The sequence below is a fragment of the Eleutherodactylus coqui genome, chromosome 5 (assembly GCF_035609145.1).
Source record: "Eleutherodactylus coqui strain aEleCoq1 chromosome 5, aEleCoq1.hap1, whole genome shotgun sequence".
In the NCBI taxonomy this organism is placed as follows: Eukaryota; Metazoa; Chordata; class Amphibia; order Anura; family Eleutherodactylidae; genus Eleutherodactylus; species Eleutherodactylus coqui.
The window spans coordinates 28,221,743-28,244,221 of NC_089841.1; the positions used below are offsets into that span (position 1 = coordinate 28,221,743).

Consider the following 22,479-nt stretch of genomic DNA (forward strand, 5'->3'; position numbering starts at 1 on the left):
AAAGTGTATTAAATCTCACCCTAGAGATACTCTTCCAGCTGATTGGGGAGGTGAGAGATTCTGATGATGTCACATTACATCATTCTTATCTATGGTAATAACAGATGATGTCACTGAAGAGGGGAGAGATTCTGATGATGTCACATTACATCATTCTTATCTATGGTAATAACAGATGATGTCACTGAAGAGGGGAGAGATTCTGATGATGTCACATTACATCATTCTTATCTATGGTAAAAGCAGATGATGTCACTGAAGAAGGGAGAGATTCTGATGGTGTCACTTCACTTGATTCTTATCTACGGTCCTAGCAGATGATGTCACTGGAGAGGGGAGAGATTCTGATGATGTCACATTACATCATTCTTATCTATGGTAATAGCAGATGATGTCACTGAAGAAGGGAGAGATTCTGATGGTGTCACTTCACATCATTCTTATCTATGGTAATAACAGATGATGTCACTGGAGGAAGGAGAGATTCTGATGATGTCACATCACATCATTTGTATCTATGGTAATAACAGATGATGTCACTGGAGAGGTGATGGACTCTGGAAATGTCTGTAGTGATATTTATTAATGTCTCCCCACATACAGGATTACACAGTAGTGAAGAAGATGTCTAGTGATGGCTGTCGGGCCCCTGTGTGTGATGGGTGGGGAAGACCCCGGAGCCCCATCTCACCCCCTGATACATGAGGACATCAATGTACAGAAGATTCTAGAACTCACCAACAAGATGATTGAGCTGCTGACTGGAGAGGTGACGCTGCAGGGAATGCTGGGACATTATACAGTAACAGCACTGGAGGCTTCTGGGTGATGACTGTATATTGTGTTGTCAGGTTCCTATAAGGTGTCAGGATGTCGCTGTGTATTTTTCCATGGAGGAGTGGGAATATTTAGAAGGACACAAGGATCTGTACAAGGACGCCATGATGGAGACCCGCCAGCCGCTCTCATCACCAGGTAATGGACAGGACTAAATACACGGGGACTTTATTATCTGTACATAAAGAATGACTTCAGTGTCTGTCTGTGTTTCCTGCAGTTCCATCCAGTAAGAGAAGCCCACCAGAGAGATGTCCCCGTCCTCTTCTTCCACAGGACCATCAGGTAGATGGAGATGTCCCTCTGATCTGTAGAAGGCTGTGAAGCTCTTGTCTTCAGTCTTATTAGATGTCTTCTACTTGTGTGATGAGGCCGGTGGAGATGGCAGGATTACCGCTGACCAGAGACATTAGATCAGTTGTGTCAAACTCATTTTCACCGCGGGCCACATCAGCGTTATGGTTGCCTTCAAAGGGCTGATTGTAATTGTAAGACTGTAAATGAGGTAGCAGGCTGGATTCGATCCAGGGATCTTAATTTGACACATATGCATTAAATGAAGTCCGTGGGGAAAGAATGATCAAGGTCGGCTTTTCCTAAAACGTGATCATTTTTTGGAAGTTTCACCACTAAACAAGCTACAAGTAAACAATGCAACTGAATTTTGAACCCTGTAATACATGCAGGGTATATTTCTAAAGCTGAAAACATGACTGAAAGGTAAATAATAGAGATGAGCGAGCGTACTCGGCCACGCCCCTTTTTCGCCCGAGTACCGCGATTTTCGAGTACTTCCGTACTCGGGCGAAAAGATTCGGGGGGCGCCGTGGGTGAGTGGGGGGTTGCAGCGGGGAGTGGGGGGGAGAGGAAGAGAGAGAGGGCTCCCCCCTGTTCCCCGCTGCTACCCCCCGCGCCGCCATGCCTCCCCTGGCGCCCCCCGAATCTTTTCACCCTAGTACTGAAGTGCTCGAAAATCGCGGTGCTCGATCGAGTAATTACTCGAAACGAGTACGTTCGCTCATCTCTAGTAAATAATTAAAAATATATTTCTGTTTTTCCCTTAAAGCACCACTCTAGCAAAAACCACATTTTCCCATGCCTGTACCCCTCCTCTGCTTTTCTGTTGTGTTCTAAATGTCTCTGAATATTTCCTATACATTGCAGTTACTTCCATGGAGTGCAGTCTTCTGTCTACTTACCAGGCACTGTTCTGATGTTAAAGGGGTTGTCTCGCGGCAGCAAGTGGGGTTATACACTTCTGTATGGCCATATTAATGCACTTTGTAATGTACATCGTGCATTAAATATGAGCCATACAGAAGTTATTCACTTACCTGCTCCGTTGCTAGCGTCCCCGTCGCCATGGATCCGTCTAATTTCGCTGTCTTCTGGCGTTTTTAGACGTGCTTGCGCTGTGCGGTCTTCTGCCTGGTGAATGGGGCCGCTCGTGCCGGAGAGCTGGTCCCGCGTCGTCATCGTAGCTCCGCCCCGTCACATGTGCCGATTCCAGCCAATCAGGAGGCTGGAATCGTCAATGGACCGCACAGAGCCCACGGTGCACCATGGGAGAAGACCCGCGGTGCATCGTGGGTGAAGATCCCGGCGGCCATCTTGGTGAAGGAAGAAGTCGCAGAGCGGGGATTCGGGTAAGTAATATATATATATATTTTTAACACATGCCTTGGGTTTGTCCTGCGCCAAACAGGGGGCATATGGAAAAAAAACAAAACGTTTTGGCGCGAGACAACCCCTTTAAGTGACGCATGTCAGATTTCCAAAATTTGCCTCCGTCACTAAGGCGCAAACAGGCTTCGTCACTATGGGGCTTAAAGCACCACTCTGGCAAAAACCACATTTTCCCATCCCTGTACCCCTCCTCTGCTTTTCTGCTGTGTTCTAAATGTTTCTGAATATTTCCTATATATTGCAGTTACTTCCATGCAGTGCAGTTTTCTGTCTACTTACCAGGCACTGTTCTGATGTTAAGATTTGTCCCTGCTTTGTCTTCCACTCTTCTAAGCTATCAATCCTATGGTGCATCAATATTACATGATTAGTTAGTACCATCTCTGCCTGCTGGGAGGTGGTATTATTAACTTCTGCATTCACCTAAATAACCTATAGACCATGAGTATACAGTCAGGTGGCTGAACTGTCATCTCTTTCACTATAAATGTTTGACAAGAACTGCTAATCATCAGCTGTAACTGTGATAGGAGCCTCCGTATCCCCCTCTAAAGAGCTTGTCTGGTAGGGTCCATCACACAAGAATTATGCTTACTGTAAAACGGACTTTTTGGGATTAACATAAAGCACAGTAAATCTGAGATGTTCAGAATTGAAACCGCATAACATGCAGTGTGTTTAGCCATGTTAAATATACATGTGAATGATGTACCTGAGGGTATCATTGAGTTGCCATCTAATATCTGCTGTATGTCCAGTTTCTAGACCTGCAGCTATGTAGTTAGAACATAACCCACTCAGACAAGAGGCTTCCTACTGGACCTTCTATGGGCAGCCAGCCAAAATAACGTCACCCAGAAGTATGGTGGGGTTCAGTAAAAGTGTCAGGGGTTTAAAGAATTGGTTTAAAATGACGTTGAGAAGGCTGAACTATTCAATTACTATTTTGCATCTGTCTTCTCTTGGAAAGTAGATGTTACATCAACTGATTTTTCCTGTGCTAATGAAGGAAGAAAATAATGCAGGCCATCTATTGGAACTTCTATTGCAAATTCTGCCTTTTGAACATACCCATAAGGGTTATGGAGGGTCTAGATTGCTGTGTATTTAGGTGGGATCTGGACTGGGTTCCGTATTTAAGGGGGGTTTCATTCAAGAAGGCATTGACCCGGGGTCTTTTTTTACGAGAGGGTCTGACTTGGTATCTGTGTTTAGGGTGGATCTAGGCTTGGGTCTCTATTTAGGTTAGGGTCTGGCACAGGGTCTGTATTTGGCGGTGTTGGGATCTATAGTTTTCCATAGTTCTTCTCACAAACTGAATGCCATAAGGAACCTTCTGAAGGATGAGCTCACATGTATCAGCCACAGGGTGGCTGCAAGGGGAACAAAATACCATTCTGACATGGGTTTACCACAAATCGGCCATTTGTTCAGACTGGCAAAGCTGTGCGGTTTAGTGAATGATACTGCTGTTTGTTCTGCTGGCCTCTTGCCTTTCCCATGATCCACCTCAGGTTTGTGATGTGGTCACGGGTCCCTCTACCCTTGTAGAATTTAGCTTTTATATCAAGAATTTACTGGTCAATGATATTGTCTAAATGCCCCTAAATGATTTTGGTGAAGCACCTTGCTGGCTTGGGGAATCAGAGAGATTGTTCTATAGTATCTACAGACCTTGACATCACCCTTCTTAGGCAGTGAGATGAAACTGATCTTTCCCAATCCTTTGGCCATATACAGGTGCTCCAGATTGTCCGCCATAGTGTTATTAGTGCGGCTCTCTGGACTGGTTAGAGCAGCTCTGCAATGATTCTATTGATGCCAGATGTTTTGCTGTCTGGTAGCTGCCTCATCGCCCACTTCACTTTCCAACAGGTCTGGTTCCAGATCCTCTTGGCTCCCATGTTCCTCTGCATGGTCACTGCTGCGCTGACTTATAGTCCTTCTGTATATTCTTTCCATCTCTTCTTCATGTCTTACTGGTCACGGATTTCATTCCCATCGTGGTCCTTTATGGCTGCTTGGCAGGCAGAGAAAGGCTTCTTCATCTTTTTCAAAATGGCAAATAATTCCCTTGTTTGACCCTTCTTAAAGGCCAATTCAAGGCTCCTGCATCGGGCGTTCAGGAAATCTTTGTTGTCTTTCCTGTCTTGTCTCTATGCGGCAGTGATCCTGAGGTGGCTGGACATAAATGATCAGGGTATTGGGTGAAAATAGATGGAAGAACCATCAGTAATCTAAGATACAGAGATGATGCGTTTTACCTGCAGATGCAAGGCATTTTCATGGCAAAAACGCCTCCCATCACTTCTGGGAAGTAGCGATCGGCAAATGTTTCCCATTGTTTTCAGTGGGAAGCATTGCATCGCATGCCACGGGATGTGGTTTCCTGTGTCATTGAAAACCATATGCAATGTGCTCTGAGGAAAGCAAAAAGATAGAACATGCAGGGATTTTATTTTCCCTTCCCGCACGGCACAAGTCTCGTGATTTTCTTGACCGTGTGAAAGTGAGCATATGCTTACTCTCCTTGCCATACCTGCGGACAGCAGGGGAATACCAAGCAGAATAAGTATAGGACTTGCATCGCTGGATTCAGCGCTTCAGCTCCTATGAGCCCTTAAATTTAGTTTATGGGACTCATAGGAGCGGACAAGGCAGTGCAGTTTTTGGAAGTGCTACAGCCACTACGTGTGCACAGGATATGCCAGAAATGCCAACTTTGGGATCCTCGCCTGTTGTGAGAGTGAGGGTCTACCTTCTTGTGTGATGCATTCCCAATATAATACAAATATATTAGTAGCCTGCACAAAAGCACAGCCAACCCCCAACATATGCATTATAGCCAGCTGTAGTTACTCCACACACATACAATCCTGCCTTTACACTCAGGGCAGACCACTTAAACCATGCACGCAAAACAGAAATTCTGGGTGAGGGCTCGTGTCCCAGAATGGTGAGCAGATGACAATCAATGATATTAGAGGCTTCCTCAAAGTGATAGTTTAGTCTAACTGCGCTCACAATGTATGGTCCTCTAGACGTGTTTATAATTTCTACCCCTGGTCCCGGGGAGTCAGTGATTGGAAAGGGTTTAAATACCTCCAAGCTCTTGTGTATGTGTCCCATTTGATTTGAACACTATTTATATGCAGGAATCCCCTACCAGACTCATTGGGCAGAACTGTCGCTTCTACATTTTCCTGGGGTGAGAGCATACGACAATTCCCTTGGACCTCTGAATGACCCAGGGTGATAACCTTACTTCATTCCATAAGGACATACAACTTCGCATTGATAACCTCCATATCTAATTAAAAATGTTATCACTTGGCCTAAGGACCCCAATCATGTCAGAATTGGGAACCAGGGACACCAGAACTGCGACGGTAACAAGAGGGGATCCTCTACGTCTAAAGGAAAGAAGGTTTTATCACCAACTCAGAAGGGGGTTCTTAACTGTAAGAGCAGTGAGACCCTGGAACTCTCTGCCTGAGGAAGTGACAAAATCGATCGAGGAGTTTGAGGGAAAAGATGTCTTTTTAGTGTGCTACGATATTACAGGGTATAGACATTTAATAACCAGAAGGGTTGTGATCCGGGTATCTTCCAATCATCCGTCTTAGAGGCAGGTAGGAACTTTTTCAAATGTTGATCCAGTGATTGTTCTGACTGACACCATGGAGTTGAGAGAAAAAAATTTCCCCCCAAAAATAAGCAAATTGGCTACTGCCTCCATTAGGGTTTTTTTCTTTTTGCCGCCTTCCTCTGGATCAACATGCAGGAGTGGGTGGAAACGGGCTGAACTGGATGGACACTTGTCTTTTTTCAGCCTAGCATACTATTTTACTATGTTAGATGAGCTCCAAATCAAATGTCATGAACCCGGTGACAGAATCCCTTTAACGAGCAGTTGTAATCTAAGTAAATCTGCACCCACTCTGACATGACTCTGATAACTACTGCTGTCAGGTCATTTTTGGTCATCATGATGATTAATGATCATTTCTAGTGATGTAAAACCTTCCACATGACTTCTCCAACCGTCTGCTGACTCTTACAACATTTGTCTCACAGCTTTTGTATCGGGATGAAGATCTGACCAATATTAATACTACAGAGACAAATGTGAGGGGCGATCAGCGGTGTAAAGAGGGGATTCCTACAGGTAACCGCCCAGGTGAGTAGTAACCACTAAATACAGCAGAGAAGAGTCACAGATTCTCCTCGGTCACCGGCTGCAGATAGTTATGTAGATTCCATGGCGACCTAGAGCAAAACTAAGAATGCCCCTCCCCCACTGGGATAAATATAATATTATATTTTCTTATCTATGGGGCCAGACTGCCACTATGACTTCTTGCAGCCAAACCTTGTTTCAGCGCACTCTCCCCATCAAGCTGCCCACTATAGTTTCACTAGGTAATAGTGTCACCCCTCCCCCCACCGTTGTGATCTCCCTTTATGTAATAGTGCCCCCTGCTGTTGCCTCAGTTAGTAATGCGACTTCCTCTGAGACTCCGAACATTGGTATAGCTAGAGTCCTATGGGCCCAAGAGCAAACTTTAAACACCAAAAGATTTAATTCCATATCATTCATGTCCATCTCCAAGTGGCAGCATCATACTTCTATGTCCCCCAAACTACTCCCTCATCCTCCAAGGTCCTGCAAACAGTCCCTATCATCCTCCAAAATGCTCACATCATATTCCACTGTACCCCAAACAGCCCCCATGCTCATCAATGTACCTGAACAGACCCCATTATCCTCCACTTTTCCCCATCATTCTCAGTTGTGTTGTGTGCTCTCTCACCGGCTCACAATGTGACCTCACTTCTTTCCCCCCGACGCGGTCACTCAACTACAGTGAACACTGGAGCCGGGAGGAAGGTCACTCTTTCAGCCTGTGAGAGAGAGCGGGACACAGCGGTACCGTGAGTAAGACTGTCAGAACCAGTAGCGGCAGGAGCTGCCATAGCTTTGAGATCAGGGCAAACTAGGTGGCCATAAACATGTGTGGGGCAACCCAGCTTGGTTGTCACCTGCCCCCGGCCTAGTCCTGGTCTGACATGACAGGATATAGAATTATTGTATGTACTAAGCTGTCTTATAGATGAGCAGCTCTATATTTGCCGTATACTGTGTGTTCCTGACATCCGGCTTCATGGGAGATTTTATACGAGTTTTTTTATGGAAAAACAGAAACTGATGTTGGTGCAGAAATGGCCGAACTCCATCTGTATGGAATATACTATTTCTGTAGCATGGGCTCGGAGATCTACCGGGAACAGGAACCCAGAGGTTGTACAGGACTCTGCTGTCCAGTACTTTTCATGACCCTTTTTCAGACCCCTGGGACCCCCATGTTATTGATGTAGACAGGAATTAGGTCCTACCTGTTAATTCCTTTTCTTGAAGTCATCCTGACAGCATACACCTGGAGGTTGTCCGCTGGACACCTGTTGGGACAGGAAGCGGAAAAAACACAAAAGGTAACTCCCACCACCGGCTCACCAGTGTGTACCAAATAACTACAGTGATCCAGCTTTGCTTAAAGGGGTTCGCCCCCGTCACATGTGCCGATTCCAGCTAATCAGGAGGCTGGAATCGGCACATGACGGGGGCGGAGCTACACGGTGACGCGTACAAGGGGGCGGAGCCAGAACGCAGTTGCTGCCGGAGGGAGCCGAAGGTAAAAGACCCATCTGCGCAAACGCGTCTAATCCGGCGATTAGACGCTGAAACTAGACGGCACCATGGAGACGGGGACGCCAGCAACGGAGCAGGTAAGTGAATAACTTCTGTATGGCTCATATTTAATGCATGATGTATATTACAAAGTGCATTAATATGGCCATACAGAAGTGTATAGACCCACTTGCTGCCGCGGGACAACACCTTTAACCAATCATTTTTAATACAGAAATCATAGTACAATACATTACTTCATGTAAAAATAACTCAAGGGGAGGGAAAAGCCCCTATGCTGTCAGGATGACTTCAAGAAAAGGAATTAGCGGGGGGCGTGGCTAGCCAGCAACAGGAGCGCACGCACGGGCCGGAGCTCCTGGTTGCAGGGATACACCGGCAGGTTTATGCCGCGCCTGGAGGCCTCCACGGGGCCAAAACAGCTACTGCGGACACTCCCGGACCGAGGCAAAGCGAAAGAGACCCTCCGCGGGTCTCCCGCGAATACCGCGATTTTGCGGCCTACGAAACCGGGCGCATCCCCGGCCTGGAGTTACAGACGCGGCCGACCGGAAGTGAGGGCCGGCCGCGGAAAGCCACGGTGAACGCCTACAGAGGAGCAGCGGAGGCGGGGGGGACAGCTGCTGGGATCTGCAGAGAGCCCGGGAGTGGGGCAGAAGAACCGAGAAAGAGGGCGGCAGACCCACAGGACTGCAGACTGGGTGAGTGACGCCGCAGCTGCGGCCACCGGACCCTGCGGCCCCCCCCCCCTAAGCTCACCTACCCCTGTAGGACTGTGACAATACCCCTGGGGCACTGGAAACCCCCTGCAGTGCATCAAACACCCCAGGCCAGCAGACACACTGAGAGGCCCCCTCCACCCCTCCCCCCAGTCGGACACCACCTAGGCAGAGGGAGGCAAGGGGTGCAGAGGAAAAGAATTGGGGGCAGTGCGGGAGAGGAAGTAGAGAGGGGACGCTGCGGAGAACAACACGGAGTCCCCCCGCCCCTTTTTTCCTAAGGGAGCACTCTACTCCCGAACAGAGGGGTGCAGAGGCAACTGACTGCCCCCCCCCCCCCCATTCCTGTGTGTTTCGCCCCTTAATAACGTGGCATCCCAGGACTGCAACCCACTGCTGTATGCGCACCCAGAGGCTAAGATCTGAGCTTCCACCTGAAAGAGACGCGTTAAAGGTGCACGTAAACTACTACACTATGATTGCACCCCAACAGCCATGCAGTAAAGTTTAAACTGCGCATGAATCCCCCCCTGTGACATCTTATAAGTTCGAGCCCACGGACATTCCCTACTACTATCCTCCAACAAGATGGCGCCTACCAAGCAAGCTAAAATAACCAGCAAACTGCAGCAATATTCTCGGCCCAGCACCTCAATGGACCCCCGATCTAATGCGCCCTCCAGCCCGCAGAGCGCGTCCCCTGAGGCAACAGCACCAGTTTCGCCCTCCGCATCTGGCCCAACTATCACCGATGTATTGAAAGCGATTACAGAGTCGCGCTCTGCCCTCACAGAAAAAATTGATGCACTACAGTCGGACTTTGGTCTGCTGCGAGCGGATGTCCAAACGCTGAGAGAGCGTACAACAGAAGTCGAGACGCAAGTCTCTAACTTGGAGGACACTGTTACTCCACTCTCAGACCAGGTGCGCACCCTCAACTCCAACCTCACGGCGCAGGGGAAAAAACTGGATGATATGGAGAACCGCCTGCGCAGATGCAATCTCAGATTCATAGGATTGCCGGAGGGCGCTGAGGGCAGAGATCCTTGCAACTATCTGGAATCGCTCCTCAAACAGGAGTATGGCCCCAACTCTCTGTCACCCCTATTCTGCGTTGAGAGAGCACACCGCATCCCATCAAGAGCCCCGCCACCCGGAGGCCATCCACGCACCTTCATTGCAAAACTACTTAATTATAGGGACAGAGACAAAATCCTGGCGCTCAACCGCAAGAGAGACCCGATAAGGGTCGACGGTCAAACCATCCGTATCTTTCCGGACATCTCCTTAGAGGTGCAGCAAAGGCGACAAAAATTTGTAGAGGCTAAGAAGATGCTGCGCTCAAAACAACTGGTCTACGCCATGCTATATCCTGCCAGACTAAAGGTGATCAAGGATAACCGTTCCCATTTCTTTGAAAACCCGGAGGATGTCCTAAACTGGCTCGAACAAAATTAACCTGCACTGTGAGACTTTCATACATGCATATTTGATGCGGCTGGCCGGTCATCATTTTCCTAGGATCATTGCAGTATAATAGTGGAGGGTGCCTCTCCCCCCCCCCCCCTTTTTTTTCTTTTCTCTTCTCCCCCCCCCCCTTTTTTTTTTCCCCCCTCTTCTTCTCCCTCTCTTTTCACTCCCTCCCCCCTTTCCTTTCCCTCATTCTCACCTCCCTCCCCCTCCACTTTAGGTAAGAAGGCCGGCGGCCGAAGATAATGAATATGAAAAGCGGCGTGGGCTGCGATAAGGCTACTTTTTTCCTACCTGGACTGTGGGGGCCGGACTGGACTGGGGGTCTACGCAGCGCCCACGACCCGTACCGGGCACCTATAGCCTACATTGCCGGAGCCCGCGCCCACATAACCTTGTCTCTGTTTCTTCACAGGGGGACTTTATTCTCATGCCTATAACTGCTGTTATTGTTCTGCATTTTTCTGTTATAGTCTGTTGGTGACTTTTTCCTGGGGCTAGGCCTTACGCCCCCTACAAAGTCGTGAGTTATGGGATTGAAACCTGTCCAAAGTTCGGGGGGATGGGTAGGGTGGGAGGGGAGGGATTTGTTTGAGGTTGGTAAATGGGAACTGATTTTGGTTTGTTTTGTAATTTCTATTTGTGGTCGTTGGCGCGACTCTCTTTCGGATGCTTTAATCTGCGGGAATAATGGCCAGTCCCCTGAAAATGGCTAGCACGTACTTAAAGCTAGTATCCTGGAATGTCAGGGGCCTAAACTCTAAAATTAAAAGAGCATTGGTTTTTGACTTCCTTAAAACTCACTCCCCCCACATGATACTACTCCAAGAAACACACCTTAGGGGTTCGAAGACGCTGTCGCTTAAGCGTGCAACAATAGGCTCAGCATATCACGCGACTTACTCCAACTACGCTCGCGGAGTCAGTATACTGGTGGCCAAATCGGCCCAGTTTGCCCTCCACCAAATACATATAGACCCGGGGGGCGCTACCTGATCCTACAGGGAACCTTCCATGGCCGCCTCCTCACGATAATAACTGTTTATCTACCACCACCTGCTAACATTGAAATACTTCACGAGGTGATGGCACCAGTGGTCCTCCTGGAGGCAGCCCCAATAGTAATTATGGGAGACTTTAACCTGATCTTGGACCCGGTGCGGGACCGCCTTACTCCAGCCGCCTCCGCGCAGACTCGGCTCCCTGGGTGGGCCGACTCCTACTCACTGCAGGAAATATGGCGTGCGAGACACCCACATGACAGAGCTTACTCGTGTCATACCCCGACCTACAATGCCTTCTCGCACATAGATCTCTGTTTTGGCTCCCCGGACTGCCTCCGCAGGGTTCGTGATATATCCTATCTGCCCAGAGGCATTTCAGATCACTCCCCACTCCAACTGGTGCTTGACCTGGGAGTCGAGGGAGGCCGCCCTGCGTGGAGACTGAGCCCACTGTGGTTGGAACAGAGAGAAGTACACGAGTACGCAGAACAAGAGGCTGAAATGTATTGGGAGGTCAACGAGGGGACGGCCTCGGAGCTGGTGGTATGGGACGCATTTAAAGCCTTTACCAGGGGATCCTTTACTTCGGCTATTGCCGAGCATAGAAGATCCCTAGGGGCCCGCCGCTTGGATCTGGAACGGCGCCTTGATTTAGCAGAGACTAGACACATAGCAGACCCCTCCCCGGAAACTACTGCAACTATGGGTGCCCTGCGGCGGGAATATAAACTACTGCTCATTGAATACACCAAGAAGAAACTTCTGTATTCCCGTCACCGGATCTTTGATCAGGGAGACAAGAACGGCCACTTACTGGCCTACCTGGCTAGAGAGGACCAGACACTGCCACCGATTACGGCGGTGTGTGATGGCACGGGTACCCTAGTAAGCGATCCCAAATTAATTAACCAAACGTTCGCCCAATTCTATGGTGATTTATATACCTCCAGGCTGAGCTGTACTGAAACACAGCTCCTGGCGTACCTAGAGGACATTCCCTTCCCCACACTGAGTGGAGACAGCGCGGCCCACCTGGATAGCGACCTAAGTATAGAAGAAATAACGGAAGCCATTAAGGCACTTCCCAATAGGAAATCACAAGGTGTGGACGGGCTCCCTGGGGAATGGTACAAAAAGAATGTGGAAACCCTGGCCCCGCGACTCCTCACATTATATAATTCTATCCTGCGAGAGGGGACATTACCGGACACAATGCGCAAAGCCCTTATAATAATGATCCCCAAAACCGGGAAAGACCCCACGGACTGCGGCTCTTACCGCCCCATTTCTCTTCTTAACAACGACGTAAAAATAATTGCAAAAATTCTGGCGACGCGTATAAACTCAGTGCTGAAAGAGATCATACACGCGGACCAGTCCGGCTTTATGCCTGGCAAGAGCACGGACATGAACCTAAGAAGACTTTTTGATCACTTATCATACAAGCACACTAACTGCGGGAAGCGTACTCTGGTATTCATAGATCAGGCAAAGGCCTTCGACTCAGTAGAGTGGAAGTACTTATGGGCGGTGATGCGGCGGTTCGGATTCGGGCCAACCTTCATTAAATGGATCGAGATCCTATATGACTCCCCAGTGGCCAACATCAAAACTAATATACATGTTTCTGCCCAGTTTTCCTTAAGCAGAGGCACAAGACAGGGCTGCCCTCTGTCCCCCGCCTTGTTTGCCCTCGCCATAGAGCCCCTGGCAATCCAAATCCGAACGTCACCAACAGTGAAGGGATTCAAACTGAACAACTACGAGGAGCGCATAGCAATCTATGCAGATGACACCCTCCTCTTCCTTCAAGACCCGGGGGCGTCTCTAGACACGGCTCTGGCTATATTTAGCACATTCGGCGCAAACTCTGGCATCAAGGTCAACTGGGACAAAACCCATTTGTTGGCGGTGGACCCTGGGGCCGCTGAGCTCCCTCTGCCCGCCCCGCTGAGTTGGACAACCCAGACCACCTACTTGGGAGTAAAGATCTCAGCGGAACTATCTGCCTTTTACAACTCCAACCTGGTCCCCCTCCTGGCCTGGGCCGAGGAGGTGGCGATACGCTGGGCTTCTCTCCCGCTTACCCTGGTGGGCAGAATAAACCTGCTAAAAATAAAACTGCTACCAAAATTCCTGTACATATTGCATAATTCCCCTATGCTAGTCCCAAAAAAATTCTTTACCAGGCTTCGTGGGATTGTGCTGCGCATACTGTGGAGGGGCACCACACCCAGGATTAAGTTGGAGACCCTGTGTCTCCCGTCGAACGGAGGGGGACTGGCCCTACCGCACTTTTATTACTATTACCTGGCTAGCCAACTGGTATACGCGGGATGGTGGATATGCTCGTCAAACTACAACCCAGCGGTGGGCCTGGAACGTAGAATGGTGGACCCTACGCAGAACCTTCGGGGGCTGCTACTGAGCGGCCCCTCATCCTCGGTCGGCCCTCTGCCCACGCCCATGCTGGTGACGCTGGAGATCTGGCAGCGGGTCACGAGACTGTCCGCTGCAGAGGAGACAGCGCGATCCCCACACACTCCCCTCTGGAATAACCCCAAATTGCCACACTTCCAGCGCTTCCCGGAGTCCGCCTTCTGGAGACGCCGGGGCGTCAATGTCCTCTCTGACATAGTCAGCGAAGGCAAGCTTTGCACCTTTATGCAGTTACGGGTTGCCCACGGTCTGCCCGAAAATTCCTACTTTAGATATTACCAATTACGAGATGCGGCCAGGGCTCAGTTTGGAGGTTCGTCTATCCCACTATCCATGACGCGACTGGAGAGCCTGGCGCAGATGTGCAGCCTTGTCAGGCCGCTGTCGAGTTTCTATGCTCATACAGTGCGACACCTGGCCCCACTGGGCGAGAGGGTCGTACAGAGATGGGAGGTGGACATTCCTGATCTGACTTCAGGGGAGGATGAGGATATATTGGACGGATCTGGTCCCCCCCTGGTTAGCGCTAGAGACAAGCTCATCTAAGTCAAGTTTCTACACCGCATATACTACACCCCCTCCAGGTTGTGCACAATGGGCCTGCTCCCTACTGCAGCGTGCCCACGATGTATGGTGGCGGATGGGACGGTCATGCATATGTTTTGGGAGTGCGCGGTCCTACAGGAATACTGGAGAGAAGTGCTTGTCTTTATGGAGACTCACCTAGGGGCACCAAGGATCATGCATCCTGGAACGTGCCTTTTTGGGCTCGTGGGAGACCTGCCGGTGTCCGTGGCAACACGTACACTGTACAAGCTGCTTCTCTTTTATGCAAAAAAAGTGATTCTACTCAATTGGAAACACCCCGGGAAGCCGACTAGGAGCGCATGGGTCAGGGTCGTTAACGCAGAAATCCCAATGTACAAGCTGACGTATATGGCCAGGGGGTGCCCTGAAAAATTCGACAAGATCTGGGGTGGCTGGGTGAGTTGCTCAGCGACGGCGTTGGGAGAGCCAAACCAGGTGGTAGGGGGGGAGTGAGTGAGAGAGAAGGACAAAAAGAGAGACATCTGCTTAATCTACGTTAAAACTCAGTGCTCAGAAAACTATTTCTTTTTTCTCCGCTATTCCCACAAAGGGGAGAAAAAAAGGGTAAGAGAAAAATTTTCTTTTTTCTTCCTTTTTTTAAGAGAGTCGCGCCAGGGGGTTGGGGGGGGGGGGGGGGTCTAAGTTTAAGTCTTTGTTTTTTTTTCTGATTGATTGCAATTGATCTATCCAAAGGTTAAACTGTTGTTCAGTAATAATCAATAAAGTTAGAGTTTAAAGGGGGGGGGGGTGAAAGAAATAAAAAAGTACTAGCCAGGTATAGCATGCTAAGAAGAAATATACCTATGTGCGCAGGCGAAGATTGCCTCTACCCTGTTTTCATGCAATGTACTGTCTGCTGAACCTGACACCTGTGGTGCCAATAATTTGTATTTATATGTTTGTTTATTCCTGGCTAAATAAAATTCCTTTAAAAAAAAAAGAAAAGGAATTAACAGGTAGGACCTAATTCCTGTCTTCCCCTCGTCATCCTGACAGCATACACCTGGAGAAGTGCCAACAACCAAGGGCTTTAGGGAGGGACCACTCCCTGTAGCACCTTCCGCCCAAAGGCCATATCACGGCAGAAGGAGGGAAGTACTATCCGCTGTTCCCTATGAAAGTCTGTGAGAACTTTCGGTTGAAAAAAAGGGTCAGGCCTGAACTCTATTTTATCCGGGAAGGTGGTCATATACGGAGCCCTAATAGAGAGGGATTGGATTTCCCCAATCCGTCTGGCGGATGTGATGGAACCTAGAAAAGCAACCTTATAGGAGAGGATCTTAACTGATAGATCCTCCAGGGGCTCAAAGGGGTGTGTGCAGAGGGCCTGTAAAACTAGGTTCAGGTCCCATGGGGGCATGGTTTCCCTTACAAAGGGGTGAAGTCTGACTGCCCCTTTAAGATATTTTTTAATTAGCCTATGGTCGCCTAAAGGGGAGTCAAAGAAGGCCCCAAGGGCGGCCACCTGGACCTTAAGGGTACTAGGTCTTAGCCCCATATCTAATCCATCCTGTAGGAACTCCAATATCTTGTTAATGTCCGGCTGTTGGAGGTCATGAATACTATGCCCCAACCACCTAGAGAAGGTGTCCCACACCCTAGTATATATATTTCTGATGGATTTCTTGAGGCTCTCACATAAAGTAGTGGTCACCCTCCCTGATAGGCCCTGGCTCAGGTATTTTACCCGCTCAGCTTCCAGGCTGCCAGTCTGAACTGTCGGACCTTCGGGCATATCAGGGGACCCTGCTGAAGGAGGTCGTCTCTCTACGTCAGATGTAGTGGATCCCGTGTCGAGAGAGCGGCCAGGAGCCGGAACCAGGGTCTCTTGGGCCAGAATGGGGCCACCAGGATAACGGAGCCCGGGGACCCCTGAATTTTCCTTAGGACCAGAGAGATCAGGGGGATAGGTGGGAAGGCGTATGCAAGGTCCCAATCTCAAGCCTGGGACAGTGCGTCTATTCCCAGGGAGCCCCCGTCTGCTCCCCTGGAGAAATACTGGGGACACTTGGTGTTCTCCCGAGAGGCGAACAAGTCCACCATTGGTGTCCCCCATCTTTCTATAATAAGCTGGAAAGCGTGTAGATGTAGAGTCCACTCCCCCGGATCTATCTTCCTGCTGCTGAGATGGTCTGCCATGGAGTTCTCTGGGCCCCTTACGTGGAACGCTGCGACGGAAGGTGTCCGCTGCTCTATCCACCCGAGAACTTTCGCCGCCAGGTCTTGGAGTTGGGAGTTCCGCGTGGATCTCTGGTGGCGAATGAGGGACACAGTTGTTATATTATCCGAGAAGATCTTAATGTGTCTACCCCTGATCTCTGTCTCGAGGCCCCGAATGGCCTTCCAGACAGCGCAAAGTTCTTTGTAGTTGGAGGACTGAGTAGCTTCCTCCTGGTTCCAGCCCCCTTGGACGTAATGACGGCCTAAGTGGGCCCCCCAGCCAGTTGCACTTGCGTCAGTAAAGATGGATACTGGGGATGAGTGGTACCAAACCGTGGCTCTGGCAAGGTTGGAAACAGACATCCACCACTCCAAGGAGGACCTTATTTTGTGGGTAAGGACGACTGTCTGATCCAGGGAAGCGGGTGATTTATCCCAGTTGCTCAGGATAAAGTCTTGGAGAGTTCTACAATGCAATTGGGCCCAAGGGACAACCCCGATGCAAGATGTCATGAGGCCGAGGACCCTCATGCCTCTCCTAAGGGAGACTTTGGTGGCTAGAGAAAGTGCCCGACACTCGTCCTGGATCGCTTTTTGCCTTTCTAGGGGAAGGGATGAACACTGGCGGTGTGAGTCCAGGATAACTCCTAGGAATTTTTTCTTTTGTTCGGGCAGAAGACTGGATTTTACGGAGTTGATGATCCAGCCTAGCGACTCGAACAGACGGAGTGTGAGGTTGACCTGGAACCGGAGTTCTGAAGCTGATCCTGCTATGATCAGGAAATCGTCGAGGTATGGGTCAATCAACACCTTGTTAGTCCTTAGCGCCGCCACCATCTCTAACACCAGTTTGGAGAACACCTGGGGTGCGGAGGAAATCCCGAACAGCAGGGACGTGAACTGGAAGTGAGAGACTGACCCCTCTATCACCAGGGCAAATCGCAGAAACTGCTGGGAATCTATGTGTATAGGGACATGGTAGTAGTCGTCCTTTAAGTCCACGGAGGCCATGACGCTATCTGGTGCGATTAAGGGGATTGCTGACCGCACCGACTCCATTTTAAATCTTTGATATGAGATAGATTTATTCAGGAATCTCAGATTAATTATGGTTCTATAGGACCCGTTTAGGTTTTTTTAACGAGAAACAAGGGGGAGTAACACCCCTTGAACCGTTCTTCTGTGGGAATCCGGGTGATGGCCCCTAGGGACAACAGCTCCTGCACCCCCAACTGGAGGGCCTGAGCAGACGAGGGTGACTGGCAGGCGGTGACCACGAACCTCCGGGGAGGAGGGGAGGAAAATTCAATTTTATAGCCTTCCGAGACTAGGCGTAAGGCCCAGGAATTGGAGGTAACCTCACTCCATTTAAGGGCGAACCCCCTCAGCCTACCCCCTACTTGTCGGGGGGGGTTTGTTGACGGTTTCCAGCAACTCGATATCTTCTGGTATGAAGACCATCCGATCCTTAAATTCTTTGGACAGGAAGAATTTTTGTTCTGCCTGCTTCCACTCTGTCAGGTCCTGGAGGGCGGATTTTCACCCTTTCCACCTTTGGGATAGGACTAGCGTCTGGTTTTCCCTTTCCCCTTGTATGTTCTGGAGGGAACAAAGGGAGGAGGGTAGGAGGAGGAAGGCAGAATCCACTCTGGTATCTAGTGGATCCCGCAGTTGGGAAATGTCCTCAATGGGGAGGGTGGGTTTCTTTGAGACCCTGGCAACCGCCAGATCCACCTTAGGGACGGTTTCCAGCAACTCGATATCTTCTGGTATGAAGACCATCCGATCCTTAAATTCTTTGGACAGGAAGAATTTTTGTTCTGCCTGCTTCCACTCTGTCAGGTCCTGGAGGGCGGATTCTCACCCTTTCCACCTTTGGGATAGGACTAGCGTCCGGTTTTCCCTTTCCCCTTGTATGTTCTGGAGGGAACAAAGGGAGGAGGGTAGGAGGAGGAAGGCCGCTTGAAGGTTTTGTCCGATGGTAGTCCCTGACTCTTATCCGATGCCTTCTATAGGAGTGTATCGAAGGAAGGCCCAAAGATTCTGTGTCCTTGGAAGGGCAGGGAACAAAGCCTGTTCTTCGAAGCGTTATCCCCTGTCCAGACCTTAACCCAGACGGCCCTCCTGGCTGTGTTCGAGAGGGCTGCTGAACGGGCCCCGAACCTCACCGACTCCATAGAGGCGTCTGCCAGAAAGCTGGTTGCCTGTTGGAGGAAGGGCAGGCAGTTGGAGAGGTCTTCCCTAGAGCCCCTCTGAGAAATCAGCGTCTGAAGTTGGTCCAACCAGACTGTCATAGATCTCGCCACAGATGTGGCCGTGATGTTGGCTTTAACGGTCAGGGCCGCAGCCTCCCAGGCCTTTTTCATCGCAGAATCCACTCTGGTATCTAGTGGATCCCGCAGTTGGGAAATGTCCTCAATGGGGAGGGTGGGTTTCTTTGAGACCCTGGCAACCGCCAGATCCACCTTAGGGACGGTTTCCAGCAACTCGATATCTTCTGGTATGAAGACCATCCGATCCTTAAATTCTTTGGACAGGAAGAATTTTTGTTCTGCCTGCTTCCACTCTGTCAGGATCAGCTGTTTTAAGATATCGTTAACCGGTTTGGGCTGCGGTAGGAGCCCCCTGAACAGGCTATCTGAAAGGATGGCTGCTGCGGCACCTCTTCCTCCACCTGCATGGTGCATCGGACCGCGGTTAACAGCTGACCCAGGTCCGCCGATGAAAAGAAGTACTTTCTTGCATCCTCCATAGACGGCATGGATTCTGAGGGAGAATCTTCTAGGAGTCCTTGCTCAGAGTCTGACTCTTCCATTCGTGACCGCCTCACCCTTTTCGTGGGGGCGGAAGAGAAAGAGATGAGAGAGAGGCTTCAATCTCCTCGCGGATCGTGGTTTGGATGTCCGACATGCCAAGGAGCCCTCTTCACGGACTACTTTCTCCGTACAGTCCGCACATAGTGGCTTGGTGTGGCCTTCCTCTAGCCGCTGCAAGCAAACCGGACATTTGTGCACTCGCTTTTTGGCCTCTCTAGCCTTTTGCGCATCTCTGTCCTAAGAGACGGAGACAGCAAAAGGAACTTCCAGCACTATACTTGTTTTCCCCTTCCTCCCCCCGGTACAAGACCCACAGGAGGTCTACTCACCAGCAGACTGCTCTCAGCGTCCTCTCTGGCTGACATCTTCAGTAAGGTGCAGACAGGAGACATGCAGAGGAATCCAGCCTTTAAATTTTCGAATTTGGCGCCGACACGCCCCCTTTAAGAGAGGCCCCGCCCCCCGCGGAATGCGGCCGCGCTAATGTCACACCGCCGCGCCAGACCCGGGGGATACGCTGCATACACATGGAGCCGCTGCCACGCGCACGCCGACCAGACCCGCACCCGAACGCCGCCGACTAGGAGACACACATGGAGCCGCTGCCGCTCTCACGCCGACCGGCCCGAGCGCCCCTATCAACGCTGGCATACCTCTGTCTGATGTGCTAGATCCCCGCTGGAGACGCCGGCGTTCCGAGCCCTCAGGTACCGGGGCTGCTTCTGCCAGTACGACTACCTCTCTGGGCAGTGTACTGGGGGAGGATTTCCACGAGGGGAAAATAGTGCTGGGTAGATCCTGCGGGTGAGGGTCCCCTCGTAGGGTCTCACCCGCGCAAGCCCTGCCAGCCCGAACAGAGAGTCGTCCCCCCACGTGCGGACAGGCTGCATGGGAGTCTTCTTCTCTTGTTCACCTCCAGCATACACCTGGAGGCTCCGCTTGGACTGTCCTGTAGGGACAGGAAGACACTGGTGAGCCGGTGGTGGGAGTTACCTTTTGTGTTTTTTCCGCTTCCTGTCCCAACAGGTGTCCAGCGGACAACCTCCAGGTGTATGCTGTCAGGATGACGAGGGGAAAACCAGAATTTGCTTGTAAGTCCCGATTCACATCTGCAGTTTTTGGTTTTTCTTCTGCACCGACAATCACTTACTGTTTAAGTGAGCTGCAAACCAAGTGACTTCGATGAGTGAGCGATTCTCACTCACTCGCTCTGTCACGATTCATGTTTACATGGGCTGACAGTCATCCGTAATGGCTCTTTTCAGTGATTACTCTAGCGGCTGTCAGCCTGTGTAAAAGCACCCTTAGATGATGATTACATTTTGCCACATGACTTGTTATTTGTATAGAAATGTTATAAAAGATCAGCATCATTTATAAGGTTTGTAGTATTAAAGAATAATCAGCTTTACTCTCTGCAGATGACGGTACCGGGAGCTTAGAGGAAGATCTGATGCCTGCAGATACTAAAGCAGAGGATTGTGGTATCACACAAGATACATATGAAGAACCTGCCATTATCCCAGATATCCCCTCAGCCCATCACAGCCAAGATACATCATCTGATCCTCTTATACAGGTCCCATCTCCTGGTCCATCACACACTGATAAAGGTCACAGAAAGGGAGAACATCAAGAAACCCACACAGGGAAGAAGCCGTATTCATGTAAAAAATGTGCAGAACGTTTCCGAGTTAAATCACATCTACTTACACATCAGAGAAATCACACAGGAGAGAAGCCATTTTCTTGTTCAGAATGTGGGAAATGTTTTGCACTGAAATCAAACCTTGTTGATCATCAGAGAATTCACACTGGAGAGAAACCTTTTTCCTGTTCAGAATGTGGGAAATGTTTTGCACAAAAAGCACACCTTTTTACACATCAGAGAATTCACACAGGAGAGAAACCATTTTCTTGTTCAGACTGTGGGAAATGTTTTGTAACAAAATCAAGCCTTTTTAGTCATCAGAGAATTCACACAGGAAAGAAGCTGTTTTCTTGTTCAGAATGTGGGAAATATTTTGCACAGAAAGTACAGCTAGTTCAGCATCTGAGAATTCACACAGGAGAGAAACCTTTTTCCTGTTCAGAATGTGGGAAATGTTTTAGACATAAAGCACACCTTTTTACACATCAGAGAATTCACACAGGAAAGAAGCTGTTTTCTTGTTCAGAATGTGGAAAAAGTTTTAGACATAAACCAGTCCTTGTTGATCATCAGAGAATTCACACAGGAGAGAAGCCATTTTCTTGTTCAGAATGTTGGAAATGTTTTGTAACGAAATCAAGCCTTGTTGATCATCAGAGAATTCACACAGGAGAGAAGCCATTTTCTTGTTCAGAATGTGGGAAATGTTTTGCACAGAACTCAAAACTAATTCGGCATCAGAAAATTCACACAGGTAAAAAGTAAAGTGACATGTCATACACAAGAAAAAGGAAGCAATTTAGGGCACTAAGTGATAAGTAAGAAATGTATGTAATTACCAATAAACATCCGTTATCCAGAAACAAACAGCATCCAGATAACCCACCTTTATATCAGCCGTGTACATAGAATATTTCACACTGATGTATATAACTGCGTCTCTAAACTTGTTTCTAACTGTTGATAAAAGTTTACTTGTATAACTTACATGTCTGTGTTTGGACCGATCTTTCTTCTTCCTTTAGATGATGTTTCCTCAGAACTGATGGAGATGAGGGAGAGCTGGTACCCATTATGTGTATAAGTAGTTAGGGGAGAATCACTGCCGATCCCGGACTTTGTGGAGTTTGTTAGGACATTTTTTTGTTTTGAGAATGATCCTTTCATAGATGATAACCATAAGAACCGTATTCCACCACTGAGCCCAGCAAGGACGTCTCCCCTCCATCTCATCGCTATAGGGTCATATACTAGGAAGAGTCGCACACAGTAATATACAGCTGTGATCACATGGGAAAGGTTCTACAACTTCAGTGTAACATATCAGACTTTATTTATACAGGACTCCAAAACCTGGAGCGCAAGCAAGCCACCTACACGTTTCACACTCAGGTGAGCT

The 22,479-nt window shown here is 49.3% G+C and overlaps 1 protein-coding gene across 1 annotated transcript; it reads left to right on the plus strand.

The window, feature by feature from the left end:
* Positions 1–634: 634 nt before the first annotated feature.
* On the plus strand, positions 635–22,067 carry LOC136627164 (gastrula zinc finger protein XlCGF57.1-like). Its single transcript, XM_066602099.1, has 5 exons — positions 635–769; positions 852–975; positions 1,058–1,122; positions 6,601–6,703; positions 20,851–22,067. The coding sequence occupies exons 1-5, from the start codon at positions 635–637 to the stop codon at positions 21,843–21,845; spliced, it is 1,422 nt and encodes a 473-aa protein (XP_066458196.1). The 3' UTR covers positions 21,846–22,067.
* The last annotated feature ends 412 nt before the right edge of the window (positions 22,068–22,479 follow it).